The following is a 17630-nucleotide window of genomic DNA, read 5'->3' as shown; positions in this document are numbered from 1 at the left end:
GGGTTTCCTCAGACACCCTTGCCTGGGGCCCACCTAGGCTTCCTGTGCTCCCGGGTTGAGTTACAAGGTTGCCTGTTTTCAGGTCTGTGGCCTGGTTTTTGTTGCGATTGTCTGTGTTGTATTTTGGGGTGTGGAAATGTAGGCCCATTGTGGGGTTGCCAAGATCTGCTAGTGTTTCTTCTGTGAAATGGCTATTTTTGAGTGTCCACAAGAGTTTCCAAACATGTCAACAATAGTTATTAGTGATTTGTTGTTGTGTATTTTTAAAGGATTGTGTTGTTTTTATGGATTTTTTATTTTGTTGTAAACCACCCTATGGTTTGAGTAAAAAGGGAAGCATATCAATAATCTAAATAAATATCCTCTAATTTCCATTAGCTGACCAAGCACCCTACAACGCATCGTATTTAGAGCGCTTCACCTTGGATTCCAGCCTGAAGCAGTCCCTCTCACCACCAATTTAAGTGGCAAAAACCATCATACGGCTAATAACGCCAGGAGAAAACATGCCATGCTCTTTAAACAGTGCAGAAACTAATATAAATGGAAGCTGTTTATTTATTTACCTCCTGTATAATTGGGTCATCTTCTTCATTTGCCATAGTAGCATGGAAACACAAGGTGAGTGGCTAGTATTGTTAGAACAAACTGGAAGAGAAGAGACAGACACCACCAAAATTCAGCTAAGCCGTTACTCTTTTTATAAATGGTATAGCAAACTTAGGGTAAGAGGGGCTGCCAACTGGGAACCTGCAAAGTCATTCAACACTGTCAATCGCTTACCCCAAGCGTGGGGAACCTTTGGCCCTCCGGATGTTGCTGAACAATTCTGATCACCCCTGGCCATTGGTCATGCTTGCTGAAGGGAGTTGTCATTCAGCAACATCTGGAGGCCCAAAGAAGAGAATTCTCTTCTTTGCATACTCTTCTGTCTCTATCTCCCGAGCAATTTTCAGCTCAACAAGACAAGTAACAGTGGGAGGGCACAGAACTCTCTTCACTCCTCCAAAGATTTCTAAGCTCTGACTGTCAGAAGTAGAGAACAGATAGGGATGTGCAGAAGAGAACTCTTGTTTTTCCTTCCTGTTTCTGCCATCAAACAGTACATCACCCTTGTGGAGGCTGACAAAAGGTACTTTTGCATCGTAGCTCTTCACACTAGATATTGCAAGGTTTCCATGGTGTTGACTACACAGAGTTGCATCCAACTAAGTCCAAGTCACAGTAGACCCATTTTACCTGCTAAAGAATAGCCTTAGCAGAAAAGCTGATGAGCCAATTTGGAAAAGCAAGAAGACAGGATAATGACTTTGGGGAGAAATGGTTGGTCTTCTAATGCAGAGGTTCTCGAACTGTGGTCTGCGAGCTTCATTCAGGTGGTCTGTGGCATGCTCACATTAGATTAAAACATTCATAATCATTTATCATTGTATTTCTATTGCTTTTTTATTTGTTATATTGTATTTTATTGTGTTACAGTTTGAATTCTGTGGAATGCAAATTGTGATACAGTAAAATACAATATAAGAAGCAATAAAAATACAATGAAAAAATAATACAGCATCTAGCACAGCACATTAAAATTGCTACAAGAGGCAGAAACATAATTAAATAGTTCACCAAGACCACCAGCAATTTCAAGTGGTCCGTGGGGGGAAAAAGGTTGGGGAACAACAGTTATAACGCACATGAATATAGCAGCCTATCCAAGAGCATCTCCCTTGACACATGGCACATTACAGCATAACTTACTGTGCAAGTCTTAATTCTCATGGAAGTCTACTTAGTTAGCTTTGTATTGGTTGGGACAGTGGCTGTTGTTTATTGTCTGCACATTTTGTTAACATTTTATTTTTTTTAAATTACCTGCTAAGTTCAATAGCTCAATCTGCAGAATTTAGCAGATTCTTTGCAACACAATGTTAAATGTGGCTGGACAACCAGCCAGATGGGCGACTAATAAACTTAATAATAAATAAATAAATAAATGTTAATACCCACAAAGCTCTGCTGAGCAAACTGCTGTTAAGGCACAGAAGCTATGGTGGTGGGTAGTGTTGGCAACCCTAGTAGAGTAATTCAGGGTCCAATATTGTATTAGGGCAGCATAATAAATAAGAGCCAACTCAGGAGCCAGGGTAGGTCACCTGGTCAGTGAGTCACTGAGAACTTCCTGGCAGATCCCAGTGATTATATTCTTGCAGCTGCTGAGCAAGGCTGGGCTCTAGTACAGACTGCCACTCCCTGCTCAAAAGTCATTTAGCAATTAACACCCAAAAGCTACATAGAACTCCATTATCTTCCCTAAAGATAAAAGAGATGCTAACAGGGAAAAGGTTGGGGGGGGGATGGAAATGGACTGCCTTCGATTCTGATTCCGACTTATGGCGACTGTATGAATAAGGTTTTCATGGTAAGCAGTATTCAGAGGTGGTTTACCATTGCCTTCCTCTGAGGATGAGAGGCAGTGACTGGCCCAAGGTCACCCAGTGAGCTTCATGGCTGTGTGGGGATTCAAACCCTGGCCTCCAACACACTAACCACTACACCACACTGTCTCCCAATCTCATTTATTTTAGATTCCTTCCACATACACACATCCCCAGAGCTCAGGTTTAATTGGGCCAAATTATTTTTGTCAGAATGACTAAGATCTCAACAAGTTTGCAACATTTTTTACAGGCAAGATAGAAAGCACATCTACAGCGGGAGGGAGAAATTAAGGTCACTCAGCTTTACTAATAACTTTTCCTGTGCATAAAGAAAGGAAGCAAGATGACAATCAACGTTTGCTCATTAAAAGAAAAAAATCCTTATTTTCTTGGCAGTGACGAAACCTCCTAAGTAAAATCGCTCTGATGTAACTATGCAGCAACAACAGCAAAGACAGGAGGAAACGGATTATTGTCCTAGTCAAAGCATCTCTCTGCTCAGTCCAGTCAACCAATTCCAGGGGAAACTTCAGAATGGAGACAGATAACTGAACCTGTTCTATCCCTTGAGCAGGGGACTTGAAACTCCCTCTCAGCATTTTCTTGTAAGAGGCTCCTGGCTGTGAAGGAGATTGCTGATGTAACTATGGAATAGGGAAAAGTGACGGCTTTGCAGAAGAACCTTCACATATATTCAGGAAGGCTGCCTGGGGAGGGATCGGGGAGTAGCAGATCTCCAAGCCTGACCAGGTTTCTAACTTTTATAGATATGAAAAAAGAGCGCTGAGGCTTCTTTCCCCACGCCATACACAATCAACAACACAAAACACCTTCCCCCAGGAATGCCCCTTTAGATTCTGGGTCCACTCACTCTTTGTTATGCAAAGATTTCAGAGTTTGCACATCCCCCCCCGCAGTTTATGCCCCAATAATTTCAACATGGGGGGGGAGAATCCACAATCCATGACCCAGGCCTTGCAAAAAGAATAACATTCTAATCCTCAGAAGCATGCCAAGGTAAGAAAGGCGGCCAGCATCACTACTCCTTTTCCTACCTCGTCCTCCAGCGGGCGGAGGGGAGAGGCTGCCGGTTCCCCCCCCACTCCTAGGCTCGTAGCAATGTGCCCACAGGTCCGGTGGGGGGAATCTCAGCCAGCAGCCATGTTGGTGAAACTCCAGCAGACACGTGGGGAGGGTTTAGTTCCTCCTCTTACCCACAATGCTTCCCAGAGATGTGGCATTGTTGGGACGCGAGCACCAGGTGGCGCTGTCTGGCCCGTCGCCCTCCACTCCGACGCTTTTTGGAGATCCTTCTTTAAAAAAGAAGCGAGCAAAAACAGATTTGGCAGCGGTGGGATTCGAACCCACGCCCCCGAAGAGACTGGAGCCTTAATCCAGCGCCTTAGACCGCTCGGCCACGCTACCGAGATGAAATATAGTAGCTTCTTTAACTTACTCATCCTTGTTTACGAAATAAGAATTTCATTTTCCTTCTCTAAAGATCTGGACAGTCATGTTTGCTAAGGTAGCAAAGCTCAGGAAATAAAAGTTCAATTAAATAAATAATGGGTAAGCTATGGAGATATATTATTAACTGGGACTAGGCTGCTTTGTAGCGTGGAAGCAACGTGGCTAATTTGAATTAGAGTATAAGAAAACAACTTTTGTAATTTAAATTAGTTGTATTTAGAATATAAAGAGTAGGAGTTGTAAAGGAGACATATACTAGCGCATAGACATAACAAGGAAATGAATAGATCCACCAGCACAACATTATGATTATTATGATTATTATGATTATTTAGTTGCCTTCCACACAAGTCTCAAAGGGTTGTACAAAATGCAATAAAAAGAGCTAAAACCAACTTAACCATTCCACCTGCTGTTCTCCCCAAGCAGCAATATCATTCTTCTTACTTTAAAAGCGGATTATACAGACTGGTGGAGGAAAGTCTTGCCCTTAATTATTCCCCAAGATGGATAAATGGAACCTCCCTGTTGAGAAGCAGTGTGCCTCTGAATATCGGTTGCTGCGAGAGGACAACCGCGGGGGGTGTTTGTTGCCTTCTTCGCTGCCTGTGCGGGCTTCCCAAAGACATCTGGCTGGCCCCTGCGGGAGACAGGATGCAGGACTGGATGGTCCTCTGCTCTGATCCAGAAGGTTCTCATCAGCTGGGATCACTGAACAGAACCTCCAGATTTAGAGGCAGTGTGTACCTTGGAATACTAGTTGGCTGGGGAACAAAAATAAGGCTGTATCTAATGTTAACCCTACTCAAAGTACACCCATTGAAATTAATGGCCATGATAATTCTTGTTTGTGGAATGAGCTTCCCAGTGAGGTGTGTGTGTCACAATTACTATTAACTTTCAGGAAGAATTTGAAAAAATTCCTGTCTACCCAGGCATTTGATGGCTGAAGGGGACTGTTCCTGCCAACCTGAAGACTACTGGTGAAAGAATGTTTTTAAGCTGTGTTTTGGAATAGTTTAACTGTTTTACAATATTTTTAAGTGTGTTTTAGAATGTTTTTAACTGTAACTCTGTTTTTGGAAACTTTTAAACTGTGATTAGTATATTTTTCTTTTTCTTGTTAAATTGTTTTGTTTATGTTTGCTGCCTAGGCTCCTTCGAGAGGAAGGGCAGGATATAAATTCAATTAATCATCATAATCAGAATTATCTGGATACAACCCAGAGGAAGAGGATTCTTGCCTTCATCCCCAGCCAAGGGACGTGTTGGTGCAGATGCCTGAATTCTCCCTGTGGCACTTACCACCCTATGCAGCACCTCTCCCTGTAAGCTTTTTGCCCAGGCAGTCAAGGTCTCTTCTGGTTTGGGACCTTGGTCAGAAGAAAAACACATAGGGAGAAAAACTGCAGGGAACTGAGCCATGGAAGCTGGAACCAGCCCCCCCCCCCAAATTTCTACATGACTGGGACAGATCCATGTTTCAACACATGGAGTGGCCATTGTCATCACAGAGACACGAGAAGGCCCGTAGCCAGAAATGTTGTGGTGCGGAGGCCTCGGGAGAAAGGGAATTACTAGCTTGGACATAAATAGCAAGTGACCTGAAATATTTGATGGTATTTAAGGCTGCAATCCTAGACCCACTTACCTGGGAGTAAGCTCCACTGACATCAATGATAAAAGTGTAAAAGATTAAACATGAGAACAGCCTGCTGGATCAGGCCAGTGGCCCATCTAGTCCAGCATCCTGTTCTCACAGCAGGCAACCAGATGCTTATGGGATGCCCACAACCACAAGCAGGACCTGAGCACAAAAGGACTCCCCCCTCCTGTGTTTTCCAGCAAGTGGTATTCAGAAGCATACTGACTCCAGCAGTGCAGGCAGAACATGGCCATCATAGCTAGTAGCCATTGATAGCCTTGTCCTCCATGTATTTGTCTAATCATCTTTTAAAGCCATCCAAGTTGGTGGCCATCACTGTCTCTTGTGGGAATGAATTCTATAGTGTAACTATGCGCTGTGTGAAGCCTGTAATTAAACTATGCACTGTAAAAATGTATTATTTCTTTATCCAGGGGTGGGGAACCTCAAGCCTGGCAGCAAATGTGGCTCTCCAGGGTTCTGTATCTAGCCCTGCCTCTGGTGACACCCACCACTGTCATGTGGCCCTTAGCAAGTTGCCCTGAAAGGAATACAGCACTTGGGTTCAAAAAGGTTCCCCATCCATGATCTTTGTGGCACAGAATACTGCCAACATGGTTTCCTTTATATCTTTATGTAAATGAAAGCTGAAAAATCAGGACGAAGACCTGGAATAACTCTGGGGGAATCAGGCTCCCACATCTCCTTGTGGCTGCAGCTCTAAGTAACAGAGAGAACACAGATTGTGTAGAAAATTACATAAAAGTAGATAAAAGCTCTAGCAGTTGGTGGAGCCAGAGCCAGTGAGCCCCTCAGAAGGCAGGCAGGTGGGGGCTGGCTGAGGGCAGTCTGAGGTTGGTGGGACAGTGCCCCATATGCCCTAATGGACCAGCCTCCACTGGCTGCAAACCTGTGTTCCTCTTGCTGCTATGAACTAACCCATAGTTTAGTGTGTCACCCGAACCCAGGCTTGTGGTTTGTCTCTTCCAGACAAGCCACAAGCTGTAAACTCAGTAACAAACCTTGGTTACAGTTTGTGGTTTGTCTCTGGATGGACAAGACAAACCAAAAGTTCCCGTTCTTTGGATGATGCGCCAAATCAAACCATGGCTTCTCTCGCAGCAGTGCAACAACTGTGGTCTCATCTCTGGAAGCCCGTGTGTTCAGTGCTAAGGCATATTTTGGCTTAACATTACATGCAAACCTTCTCTGCAAGATGTCTCAGAGGTGTTCCCACTTCCAGAAGAATTGTCTTTCTGCATCAAATAAAGTTCTGTCTAGTCCGGTAATCTAAGAGTGTCTTGAAAGGCGCTTCTGGAAGCTGACATGCAGGCTACAAAAGTGATGACAATCCCGTTCTTTGTCCCCAGCATCTGGTATCCAGAGATACACAGCCTTTCCGAGTGTGAAACTTCCATGTAGTGATCATAGCAATTTTTTAGTCCAATTATAATCTCTCCTCCTCAATGTCTTTTTTTAAAATCTAAGTTGAATTACCTTATACAGAGTCAGATCATTGGTTCATCTAGCCTGAGATTCTGTGTAGACTAGATTTCTCCAACCTGATGCCCTTCAGATATTTTGAACTACATTTCCCATCAGCCCAGCCAGCATGGCCAATGAACAGGGATGATGAGAAATGTAATTAAAAAAAAATGGAAGGCACCAAGTTGGGAAAGAGAGTCTACACTGATGGGCAGCAGCTCTCCAGGTTTTCAGGTAGAACTCTTTCCCAGCCCTACATGGAAATGTGCTCTGCCACTGCACTATGGAAATGGGTCCTGGCAGCAATGGGATTCAAACAGTGGGGGTTGGTGCCCATTGGGACTGGTAGGGTGGAAGGCCAGGGGATCAAAAGAAGGTGGAGCCACAGCCAATGACAGGCAGAGCCATCTCCTGACTGAAGTATGAAGGTGGGGGCAGTGCCCCATTAGCCCTAATAGACCAGCCTGCGCTGGCATTCCAACCTACACCATCCAAATGACTGTAGTTTAAATCCAGTGCCTTAGATCACAGACCATCAGAAATTTTCAAGGTAGTCCATGGGAAAAGTTCAGGAACTATTGCCTTAGCGACCACTTGAGCCCTTTTATCTCAGCTCAGTCACTAAGGGCACCTGTAGGAGCAACGCTGCTTGCCCCCAAGTTGGTAAGGCTCATTTGATATTGACACAAAACTGACCCTTTAGTGTCTTCTGATAGATTCAGCAAGTATCTTCTATATTAACCTTTAAATGTTTGCTGAAAACCTTTCTGTGTCGCCAGGCCTATGCAGACAATTAAGAAAAAAACTTTTTCTGTAATGGCTAGCTGACGACCTGTAATTTAAAACCTTTATGTAGCTTTTATTGTGTATATATAATCATTGTAAACCACTTGTTTTTATGAAATTGCGGCATACAAGTATTTTTTAAATAAAGTAATAGCCCTCTCTCACTTGCGTTTCCCAGCAGTTGGTATTCAGAGGAATTCTGCCTCTAACACCAGGAGGTAATAAGGCCATCCTTGTGATTTATAATCCTGGCACAATCACTGAGATCTTTGGGGGTCTCTGTTGGTGGTCCCCATGGCTTGGATGTGGTGGTCCCCATGGCTTAGATGTGCAGCTCATTAACAACTACAATTGGCAAGAAAACATTTGTGAACTCCTTAGGATTGTCACATATTTCCAACCTAAAATGTTAATAAATCTTAATCTAATCCCATAATCCTATATAAAGAACAGACAACCTGATTAAACAAATGACACACAAACATGATGCATTTTCAACATTTATGTCGTCTTCTTCTTGGTGATCACTCGTGACTGAGTAAGATTGTCTTCCAAAATACAGTCTTTAACAATGGATCCATCTGAATCTCTATCCACTGCTGATGTACCAGACCATGACTAGGGGCTTTTGGATTTCACAGTCCTGCCCCATCGCCATTTGCCAATCGCCATGGCACTTTTGTTATGGAAGACGCCTGTGCATGAATTTGTTTTATGTGGGGAGATCGGTGCACCACGATCAACACACAATCTTGACAGAAAAAAGCTTTGATCCAATGGCATGGGTACCATGACGATTGGAAGTCCTTTATCTGCTGCTGCCTTCATCTGCCTTCACAGCCGTTGTAACATACACATTGTTATCCTGCGCCTGTTCTGCCATTGAGGACTTTCTTGGATCGTTCTTTGTCTGGTTCCTCTCCGTTGACCTTACTGCCATGGGTGACCCTGCTGGGAGTACGACTCCCGACGGCATTGCTCACAGGGTTCATTGGAACACGCAAGCCCACTTACCACTACAAGGTGACGATCCAGCGAGGGGACATTTATGTATCAACAACTGAGTCAATATCCATGTGTGAAAAAGTATGTGAACCTTTAGATTCAGCACCTGGTCACCCCCTTGAGCAACAATGACTTCAAGTAAGCATTTCCTGTAACTGTTGGTCAGTCTCTCACATCAGTTTTGAGGAATTTTGGCCTGTTCCTCCTTACAGAACTGCTCCAACTCAGTGACATTGAAGGCTTCCTTGCATTAACAGCTTGCTTCAGGTCATGACACAATATTTCAATGGGGTTTAGGTTGACTTTGACTAGACCATTCTAAAACACGGAATTTGTTCTTCTGCAGCCATTCTTTGGTAGATCTGCTTGTATGTTTAGGGTCACTGTCATGTTGCATGACCCACTTTTGGTTCAGCTTCAGCATTTGGACCAATGGCCTGACATTGTCCTCTAGAATCTTCTGATACTCTTAAGAATTCATTGTTGCGTCAATGATAGCAAGCTGTCCAGTTCCTGAGGCAGCAAAGCAGGCCCAAGCCATCACATGCTTGACAGTTGGAATGAGGTTATTCTGTTCGAACTCAAGTGTTTGTTTTTCGCCAAACATAACGTTTCTCATTGAGACCAAAAACTTCTGCCTTTGACTTGTCTGTCCAGAAAACATTGTTCCAGAAGACTTGGGGACCATCTATGTGATCTTTAGTGAACTTCAGATGCGCAGCAATGTTCTTTTTAGAGACTAATGGTTTCCTCCTGACTATCATCCCATGAACACCATTTTTGTTCAGTGTTTTCCTGATTGCTGAGTCATGAACACTCACTTTAGCCAAAGTGTGAGTGGCTTGCAGATGTTGGACGTTACTCTGGGGTTCTTTGTGACTTCTTGGATGCTGTGCCAGTTTGTTTTTGGGAGAGATTTTGGTAGCATGACTGCTCCTGGGTAGTGACTGTGGTCTTGAACCTCCTCCATTTGTCTGATAGTGGATTGGTGGAGCCGCAAATCCTTAGAAATCACTTTGTAACCCTTTCTAGAGTGATGAGCAGCAATCACTGCTATTCTGAGGTCCTCAGAGATGTTTTTATCATGGCATGACATGTTTCCACACAATCATATGGTAAAGACCAAACTCTGACAGTTTCTGATCCTTTTATAGGGTGGGGCCTCCTCAACTCACCCCTGCAGACCTACCCAATTTCTTAAACACCTGATTCAATTTTTCCCTTTAATTGAGCTAATTCAGGGGTTCACTTACTTTTGCACCTAACCTGTCTCTTATATACTCATTGTTTGTCTAATTTACACATTGTTTTATTTCACAAGGCACAATGAAATAAGATAAATCCTACTGGATGTTTAGAAAAGGACTGGTTTTGATTCACAAAGGTTATCATGGTAAAATTATGGAATTTCTGTAATTATCGTTAAGAGTTCATAAACTTTTTCTAGTCACTGGAGAAGCCGTGCATTCAGTGTGGTGGGCCCAAGCCTGTGGAACTCACTCCCAAATGAGATTAGATTGGCACCCCTCCTTATTGACCTTCAGGTACATGAGGTCCAGCAGGCATCATAAGGTGGTGTTTCATTTTATTATGATTTTACTGTTTGTTTGTTTTCATTTTATGCATCGCTTGTTTTTATGTACACAGCTTTGATACAGTATGTGGATTACACTATATATGTCTTAAATAAATATAGTAGCCATAGCAAAACTAGTTATGTGACAAAACAACCCTAAAAGACAAGACACAAGCTCAGAATAAGATTATTTATCAGAAATTTATTGAAAATGTACCCATCACGGCTTTTTTTGTGCTTCTTCTTTTGTGATGGATAATGTAAACATGATATAGCAACTCAAGCCTTTGGGACTGGATAAGCTCTTATCCTGTGCAACAAGCTCAGCAAATCTGTAACAAGTTCACAAGTTCTGAGTACTTGTCAGTAACAATCAATATCCTCTAACAACTCCTCCTGAAAAATCCAGCTGGAGAATTGTTCAATATGAAGTGCTGGCAGCAAGAAGTTCAGCTCAGCACTTTTTAGGTTACTCAGTAAAACAGGAGCAAGTGAAATCTGCAAAAGGGCATGGAAAGCTGCAAATAATGAAGTGGGGAAGCAGGCAAATAAAACAATACTATTATGGAAGCAAGCAAAAGCATTGTTTGCATAGACGAACAAGCAAGTACTACCCTGCAGAATGTGAACAGAAGAGTTGCTGCAACTCAGTCTTATCAGTCAGTGGGACTCACTTCTGAGCACATAAAACTGCCACCTTGGAGTCATTAAAATAATTTCTGGTTGCTTCCACACTTTTTATCTGAAATTACCACCACCTTTTCACAAGGAATTTACACAAAGCTATTATCAAATTGTTGCATTCCAGTGGTTTCTGTGTCGTCCTCACTGTTTTCAGATCTGATTTGTGACAATTCTAATTCAATCCAGACTAAAGTGTCCACAAGCAATGTACTATTGAAGCTTTTAAGGGCTAATGTGCCTGCAACTGAAAGCAGTGCAGGCTCTGACTGTTTTATTACATCCTGTTCAGCATAACTGGCAGATCAGTAATGAGCTGCACCTTAATTGCTTCTCATTTAGCCAGGCACTGTTTTCTGGAGGGCAGTGGCAGTAGCTAATGTAACAAGAGGATTTTATGATAAATGTACACACAAAATATGAGAAAATCAGTCATTGAAGCTCACTCCCCAGCAGCACTGAACAGGAACAATAAGAAAGGCTGAAGTGTTTAATTAACACTGCACAAGGCCTTTGCTGGAGTGACTCTCTTGTGAGAAAACATTCTAGAAGGATCTTGGCTATGGAGAAGGGCACTTAATTGTGCTTATTAAGCACTATATTGGATCTCCTTTTAATTTCAGCTTCCAGTTAACTGCAGAAAAGCATTTCCTCAACATTGTTAAAGGGCTCTAATGTAAAAACATTGTCTATACACTTTTAATTTCCATCCAGGTATGCAAAAATAGCATCTTATTTGCTACAGTTGCATTCATTCATATCAGGGGTGGGAAACCTCAGACCCAAATGCGGCCCTCCTGATCTCTCTATTGGGCCCCCAGGATTCTCTGCACTTTCGCACCCATCACAGATCCTACTCCACACCCTCATTTAGTTCTTGTGCCTGGCTAGAATGCCTCTCGCTTGCCTGGATAGAGAAATGTGTGGTGTGTATATATGTGAAGAAACTAGGGATGTGCTAGAATTCTGCCCAATTTGGATATGGTACCGAATTTTCCATTAGTTTGCTTATTTATCACTGCGGATCAGTTTTTTATTCAGTGATTTTCTGTGGTTATTTTCAAAAATGAATTTTAATTTTATTGATACTTTCAAAACATCAGTATTTTCTTTCAGAAATCAATAATATCAATATTTTTTGTGAGGGGAAAAAAACCCAGATCAGTTAAAAGCAGCAGCTACCAGACAAAGAAAGAACTTGAATTGATGCCGGCCTGTTAGGTTGACGGAATGCTTTTGAACCAGCACCGGCCAATGGATTCCATTCCTAATGGCAACAGCTAGATTTTGTGTGGCTGAAATATAGCCTCCTTACAAAAGGTAAGAGTCACAGCTGCTTCTCCCACTTTCATGTCTGGCTCTGCCCAGCAAGGACATTAAGCCCTCCAAAGGATGCCCATGAAGAAATGAAGCCCTTGGTGGGAAAAGGTTCCCCACCCAATTTTATATCAATTTTGTTCTTGTTTTCTTCTCATTAGTGCTAGAAAGCCAATGTAGGACTGTAAGGGGGAAATAGTCCTTTTCTAGACTATATACCTCCAAGGAATATTAGGCAATATCTGCAATCAAACTTTTGCTTGATCTTAATTATATTCCAGTTTTAATGTCAAGACTCATGATCAAGAAAGCCATAGAAAGCCAAGAAACTCCAGGATTCCATTTTCACCAGGTCACTTCTCAAAACAGATTAGTTATTACAAAGTTCAACCTCCCCCCCCCCCACAACAACAACCCAGTAACATGTCATGAGCAGGATTTTGTTTCTCATTCCAGTTATTGAGTTTATTTCCATTGTTTGTTAAGAACTTATTCAAACATACAGAACAGAAGGCCATGTGGTACAGTTCCCTCACAGGACTGTATCGCCTCAGAATGCACATGGAATATAATTTGTTTGAATGATCAAAATCTCGTATCAAATCTCCTTATTCTTCAAAGTCAGGATGAACTGGGGGTGGCGGGGGAAGCTTCTGGCTCGATCTGCTACCTAATGAGTAAATGTTCCTCCTTCAGGAAGACTTACACGGCACTTTCAAATGTGCACCCTGAGGTGGTACAGGTATGCAAGAGGACTGCTCCATATGCAGCTCTTGAATGTTTGAATTGGCTCCTATACCACAGGACAGGATGACACCAGAGAGAATCTTTACTTCTTAAAAAAAAAAGAACTAAAAAACTTTAGCAGAAGAAAAACAAAATCAGCAAGGACTGCAGGAGGTTAGGAAGTGCCAACTCCTTGTGGCAACATGCCAGGAAGTCTACCACCATCTTGGCTCCACCTTCTGTAGGCGACAGCAGTCATATGATGAAGGAAGTTCCGCCTTTAGGTGTTGTCATTATTTAGCTGCTGCTTCCTAATTCTAAGAAAGGCAGCTTCATATTTCCACACTGTTCTCCTGGTCCTATTCATAGATTCAAGAATTGTGGGGATAGAAGGGCATCTTCCCCAGCTCCTTGCATCTTTTATGTCCTACACTGGAAGATCAAATCTTTACCCAAGACAAACATGCACTCATAACAAGAAATCTGAATTTCATAACAGAGGGAAGCCAACATAGAAGTAGGAGGTATACACGAAGCAATTTTCTATCCTGCCTACCGTAACAGGAGACGTCTGTCTTATTTCTTCCAAATGAAGAACAGGCTTCCCTGGTTGGACATTTTTACAGAAATACCAACAGCAATTGATATTGCAGCTGCTCTGAATGTCAGTAACAGTACATTTTACTGTGTCCGTTTTGTACTTCTGTTGGAACAGTTAGAAAAATTATCATATGAAAACACAAGATCAGTTAACACCACACAAAAATACTTTTCTCTCTCTCTCCCCACCCACCCCTTGCCCTGAACAAAATAAGTCTTTTAAAAATGTATCTATACTGATATATATATACACAAGAAAACAGCCTAGGTTCTAGTATCACTCCTCCATCATGGCCCAGGCCTCTTCTGCTCTCTGATAGTACTGGTTTGCCAATCTTCCTTTCATGGCTTGCATAGCAGCTTCAGCAGCTTCAGTATACAGCTCACCTATGAAAACAGGAACGAGAATCACATGAAGGGCACTTCCAGATAGGGATGGATGAATCTGTCAATGTCAGTTTCTCTCAATTTCCCATTTTTTCAATCTTGAAGTTCAGTTCTCCATATTAGTTTGCAATTTTTTTAAAAAAAAGTCCTCATGAAAGTTCATCAGCATTTTATTGTGAATTTCTTCAAAATACACATGTTTGTTTGCAGCTTTGCCTTATAGTGGGAGCTCGTTATAATACATTTTGTTATAATCCCAAATTGTGGATTCAGATTACTGGGGGTATGACAATGTCCCCTTAGGAAAATACTGCATACAATATAGCGGTTTTCATTATAATGCAGAACCCCTATTACATGGGTGCATCCTTTGTCCTACTTTCCCCATGTTATAATGAGCTGTCACTTTCTGTGAAATAATTTATTGAATATAATGCATTTTTGTATGTTATTTCCACGAATATATACATCTTTTGAACACTTAACCCCAGTATATGCATTTTTGAACACATTATTTGGCTGGAGAATTGTATTGCAAAAAAACAGAAAAGTGCAAATTTTGAAAGATGCCTGAGTTTTGGTTCTCATATTCTTTTGGAAAGTGTGAATTACGTAGGGCTGCCTTTAAATGTGAACTGAATCAAAATTCTCCTTCATCCCTACTTCCAGACAACCTATTTATTGAGAATTCATCCTGATCTGATTGCATAAAGCTAACACAGAGGTGAGATTAAGTGTGTCTTCACTGTCATTATTTTGTGAGAGGGAATCGAGCACATATTGGAACTTTAGGTTGGCATAAACAAAAGGAGGACAAAAGTGCTCTGTTGCCCTTGTGCAACAAATCCACTTTAAAAAAATCAATTTTTCCCGGGGGGGAAATGCATTGAGAAGTGTGGGATGAACAAATAATTAACAAGAAAATGTATAAACATCCCACAAGCAAATTGAGAGGAATGCAGGATGAATGCTCCTTGTTATAGAACCACCTCATAAATAAATCAGAATAAATGCTCAGTAAAGACCAGACATAGTCTAACCTCTGTGTAAGCTTTGTGCAAGCAAATTGAGATGAATGCTTAATAAACATGCCATCTGAAGGAGCCCTATATTCCCCTGGAGGAAAACAGATTCACACCACTTCCCTCCCCCCACCTCCCACCCAGTTCAAGAAATGTTAGGGCTAGGAATGAGGGAGATATTCTATTCAGTTTGCATTTCAAGCTGAATCTTTCAAATTTGCACTTTCTGAAACAATGTGAGAATCAAAACTCACAGCTATAATTCGAAGTCCATGCTTATTCAAATTTTGCAATGCAGTTCACCAACCAAACAATGCTTTTTTTTAAAAAAAAATGCTTATGTTAGGGGAAAGCGTGCATGAACAATGAACATATGAGTGAAAAATAACATACAAAAATGCATTATATGACAAGAAATGGCTTGCAAAAATGTGTACATTAGTCAAAACTGCCTACAAAAATGTATTTATTACGAGAAATTTGTATTAAAATGCTTGAGAATTTTCAGGATAAAAAAATCACAAATTGCTGCAGAAATGTGGGGAACCGAATTTAAGATTGGAAAAATTAGAAAGTGAGAGAACCAAAATTGACAGATCTTTCCATCCCTAGGCAGGGTTCACCTGTGAAGTGAGATAAGAAAAACCAAGTACGTTCATTTCCCACCTTCCTTGTGGTCTCATTTTAAGAGTTTAACCATAAGAGAAAACACTTTGAAGGCTGGATTAAAAGGACAGTGGGCCAGTTTGATGAGTCCCATCTCTGTGCCTCTCAGAATAGGCTCTCTCCTTTAGGAATGTAAGACAGCAGCCAATTCCGTTCTGACCTGTATTCCCTGCAATAAGCACTGTTTCCATTCTGCTTAGAATGGAATTCCCTGCCATCCCTACTCTCCTGTCCCAGCTGTTATAACCAGAAGATATACTGTACAGTACATCGAACGTACTTATACACAACAGTTTATTGTGGACTTGTTGTTTGTAATAAAATTGTCATGTCAGTTTCATATTAGTTGTGCATTTAATCCACATTTACCGTTTCCATAGAAAATCCAACAAGTAAAAAAACCCTGTGGAAACTAGTGGAGGTTGGCTCTCAGGCTGCTTTCTTGCTGACAAGCAGTCCAGAGAGCGGCATTGGCTGTCAGCTTCCTTCTCCTTAGTGTCAGTGTTGCCATCACAGTACCTGGCAGGAAGGGGGACAAAATTAGACTTGCGGCTCTGGCTCCACCTACTGTTGGTCTCCTTGCCATCCGCCCTACCACTCTCAATGGGCACTGGCTGCCACTGGTGAATACAGTAAATATGGATTAATATGGATTTGTTTTACTTGCTTTTACATGTTTTTCTACTGCTGTTTTTCCAGTTTAAGTTATGTTTTTATTTATTTATTTTGTTTCCAAATAAGTGTTACTCAGAGTAGGCCCACTGAAATTAGTGGACCTAAGTTAGTCATGTCCATTAATTTCAAAGGGTCTCCTCTGCATAGGACAAGCCTGGAATACAACCCATACTGTTTGTTTTCTAGATTGTATGCTGCTTAGAGATTTTTGAAATATTAAGCAGTTTATACTTTTTTAAAAAAAAAAATAAAGGTGTGTGTGTTATGGGATGGCATTTGAATAAGAACAACATTGTGTGGATGCTGCAAAAAAATTGCATGCATGAGTATAAGGTCCACAATAAACTGCTATGGGGAAGCCCTTCACTTTCACATTCAAAAGTATGTTGCTTTTCACATTAGCCAAACAATAAAAATTCTACATTTCCTCTCAGCTGGGGATTTGAAAGCGCCTTCCCGATCAGGTGTGGGGAACCTTTGGCCCTCCAGATGTTGTTGAATACAACTCCTATCATCCTTGGCCATTGGCCATGCTTGCTGAGGTGGATGAGAGCTGTAGTTCAGCAACACCTGGAGGGCCAAAGGTTCTACAAGCCAGCATTGTACCTGATCTCTGTGGGTCCTTGTCAAGATGAAGCCCCCCAGTCATCAACATCTCAGCTTCCCTTGCCAGGAGTAGGTAGCGAGGCTCATCCTGTGTTCCGTCATATTCCCCTCCTTCATCATAATCGGTCATGTTCAATGCGGAATTGTACCAATGCAGGGCTTCCTTCCAGTCCCGGTCTCTGATTAATTAAACAACGAAAAGCAACCATGGAAAACTCCAGGAATGTTATGGGGGGAAATCACAAGGTTTTTGTTTGGAGCCGCTTCAATATCTGATCTTGCACACTGTTGAGTCTTGACAATTGATCCACCAAAGAGTGAAACACGGATGGGCAACCTGTGGCCAGAGGAACACGTGGTCCTTGGCCTAATTTCATGCATTCATTGGCCTATTTCATGTGGGTGCAAAGGAGATGGCAGAGAGAGAGAGAGAGAAGAAATGGCTGTAAGAAAAAGAGAAGGGAATGGCAGAATGAGAGAAAAAGGGAAGTGGGTGTCCTGCTCACTTATGGCTTTGCTCGCTTTGCTCTCTCTCTCTCTCCCCCCCCCCC

At 42.0% G+C, this 17630-nt stretch overlaps 2 protein-coding genes and 1 non-coding gene across 11 annotated transcripts in view; all 3 read right to left on the bottom strand.

Moving 5' to 3' along the window:
- Positions 1-4492, bottom strand: part of POLR3E (RNA polymerase III subunit E) — a 56641-nt gene extending 52149 nt beyond the window's left edge. For 2 of the 4 annotated variants that reach the window (XM_061600270.1, XM_061600269.1), the window contains exons 1-2: positions 3488-3672; positions 567-648 (exon numbers count right to left, since the gene is read on the bottom strand). In XM_061600270.1, the coding sequence (XP_061456254.1) occupies positions 567-602 (36 nt within the window). In that variant the 5' untranslated portion in view covers positions 603-648; positions 3488-3672. Of the gene's footprint in view, positions 1-566; positions 649-3487; positions 3673-4349 lie in introns of those variants that run through there. The other 2 variants (XM_061600268.1, XM_061600267.1) reach the window with 2 other exon arrangements.
- TRNAL-AAG (transfer RNA leucine (anticodon AAG)) lies at positions 3776-3857 on the bottom strand. The gene has a single exon. It is a non-coding gene; the product is annotated as a tRNA-Leu (tRNA).
- Positions 4493-10581: 6089 nt separating the features above from the next.
- The window catches only part of EEF2K (eukaryotic elongation factor 2 kinase), a 68532-nt gene continuing 61483 nt past the window's right edge, over positions 10582-17630 (bottom strand). For all 6 annotated transcript variants that reach the window (XM_061600358.1, XM_061600354.1, XM_061600360.1 and 3 more), the window contains 2 exons: positions 17080-17258; positions 10582-14110 (listed from right to left, as the gene is read on the bottom strand). In XM_061600358.1, coding sequence (XP_061456342.1) covers positions 14001-14110; positions 17080-17258 — 289 coding nt within the window. In that variant the 3' untranslated portion in view covers positions 10582-14000. The remainder of the gene's footprint in view (positions 14111-17079; positions 17259-17630) is intronic.

Source organism: Rhineura floridana, chromosome 17 (genome assembly GCF_030035675.1).
Source record: "Rhineura floridana isolate rRhiFlo1 chromosome 17, rRhiFlo1.hap2, whole genome shotgun sequence".
Taxonomy (NCBI): Eukaryota; Metazoa; Chordata; class Lepidosauria; order Squamata; family Rhineuridae; genus Rhineura; species Rhineura floridana.
Note: the sequence above shows the minus strand (reverse complement) of the source record. Positions and strands in the feature narration are given on the sequence as shown.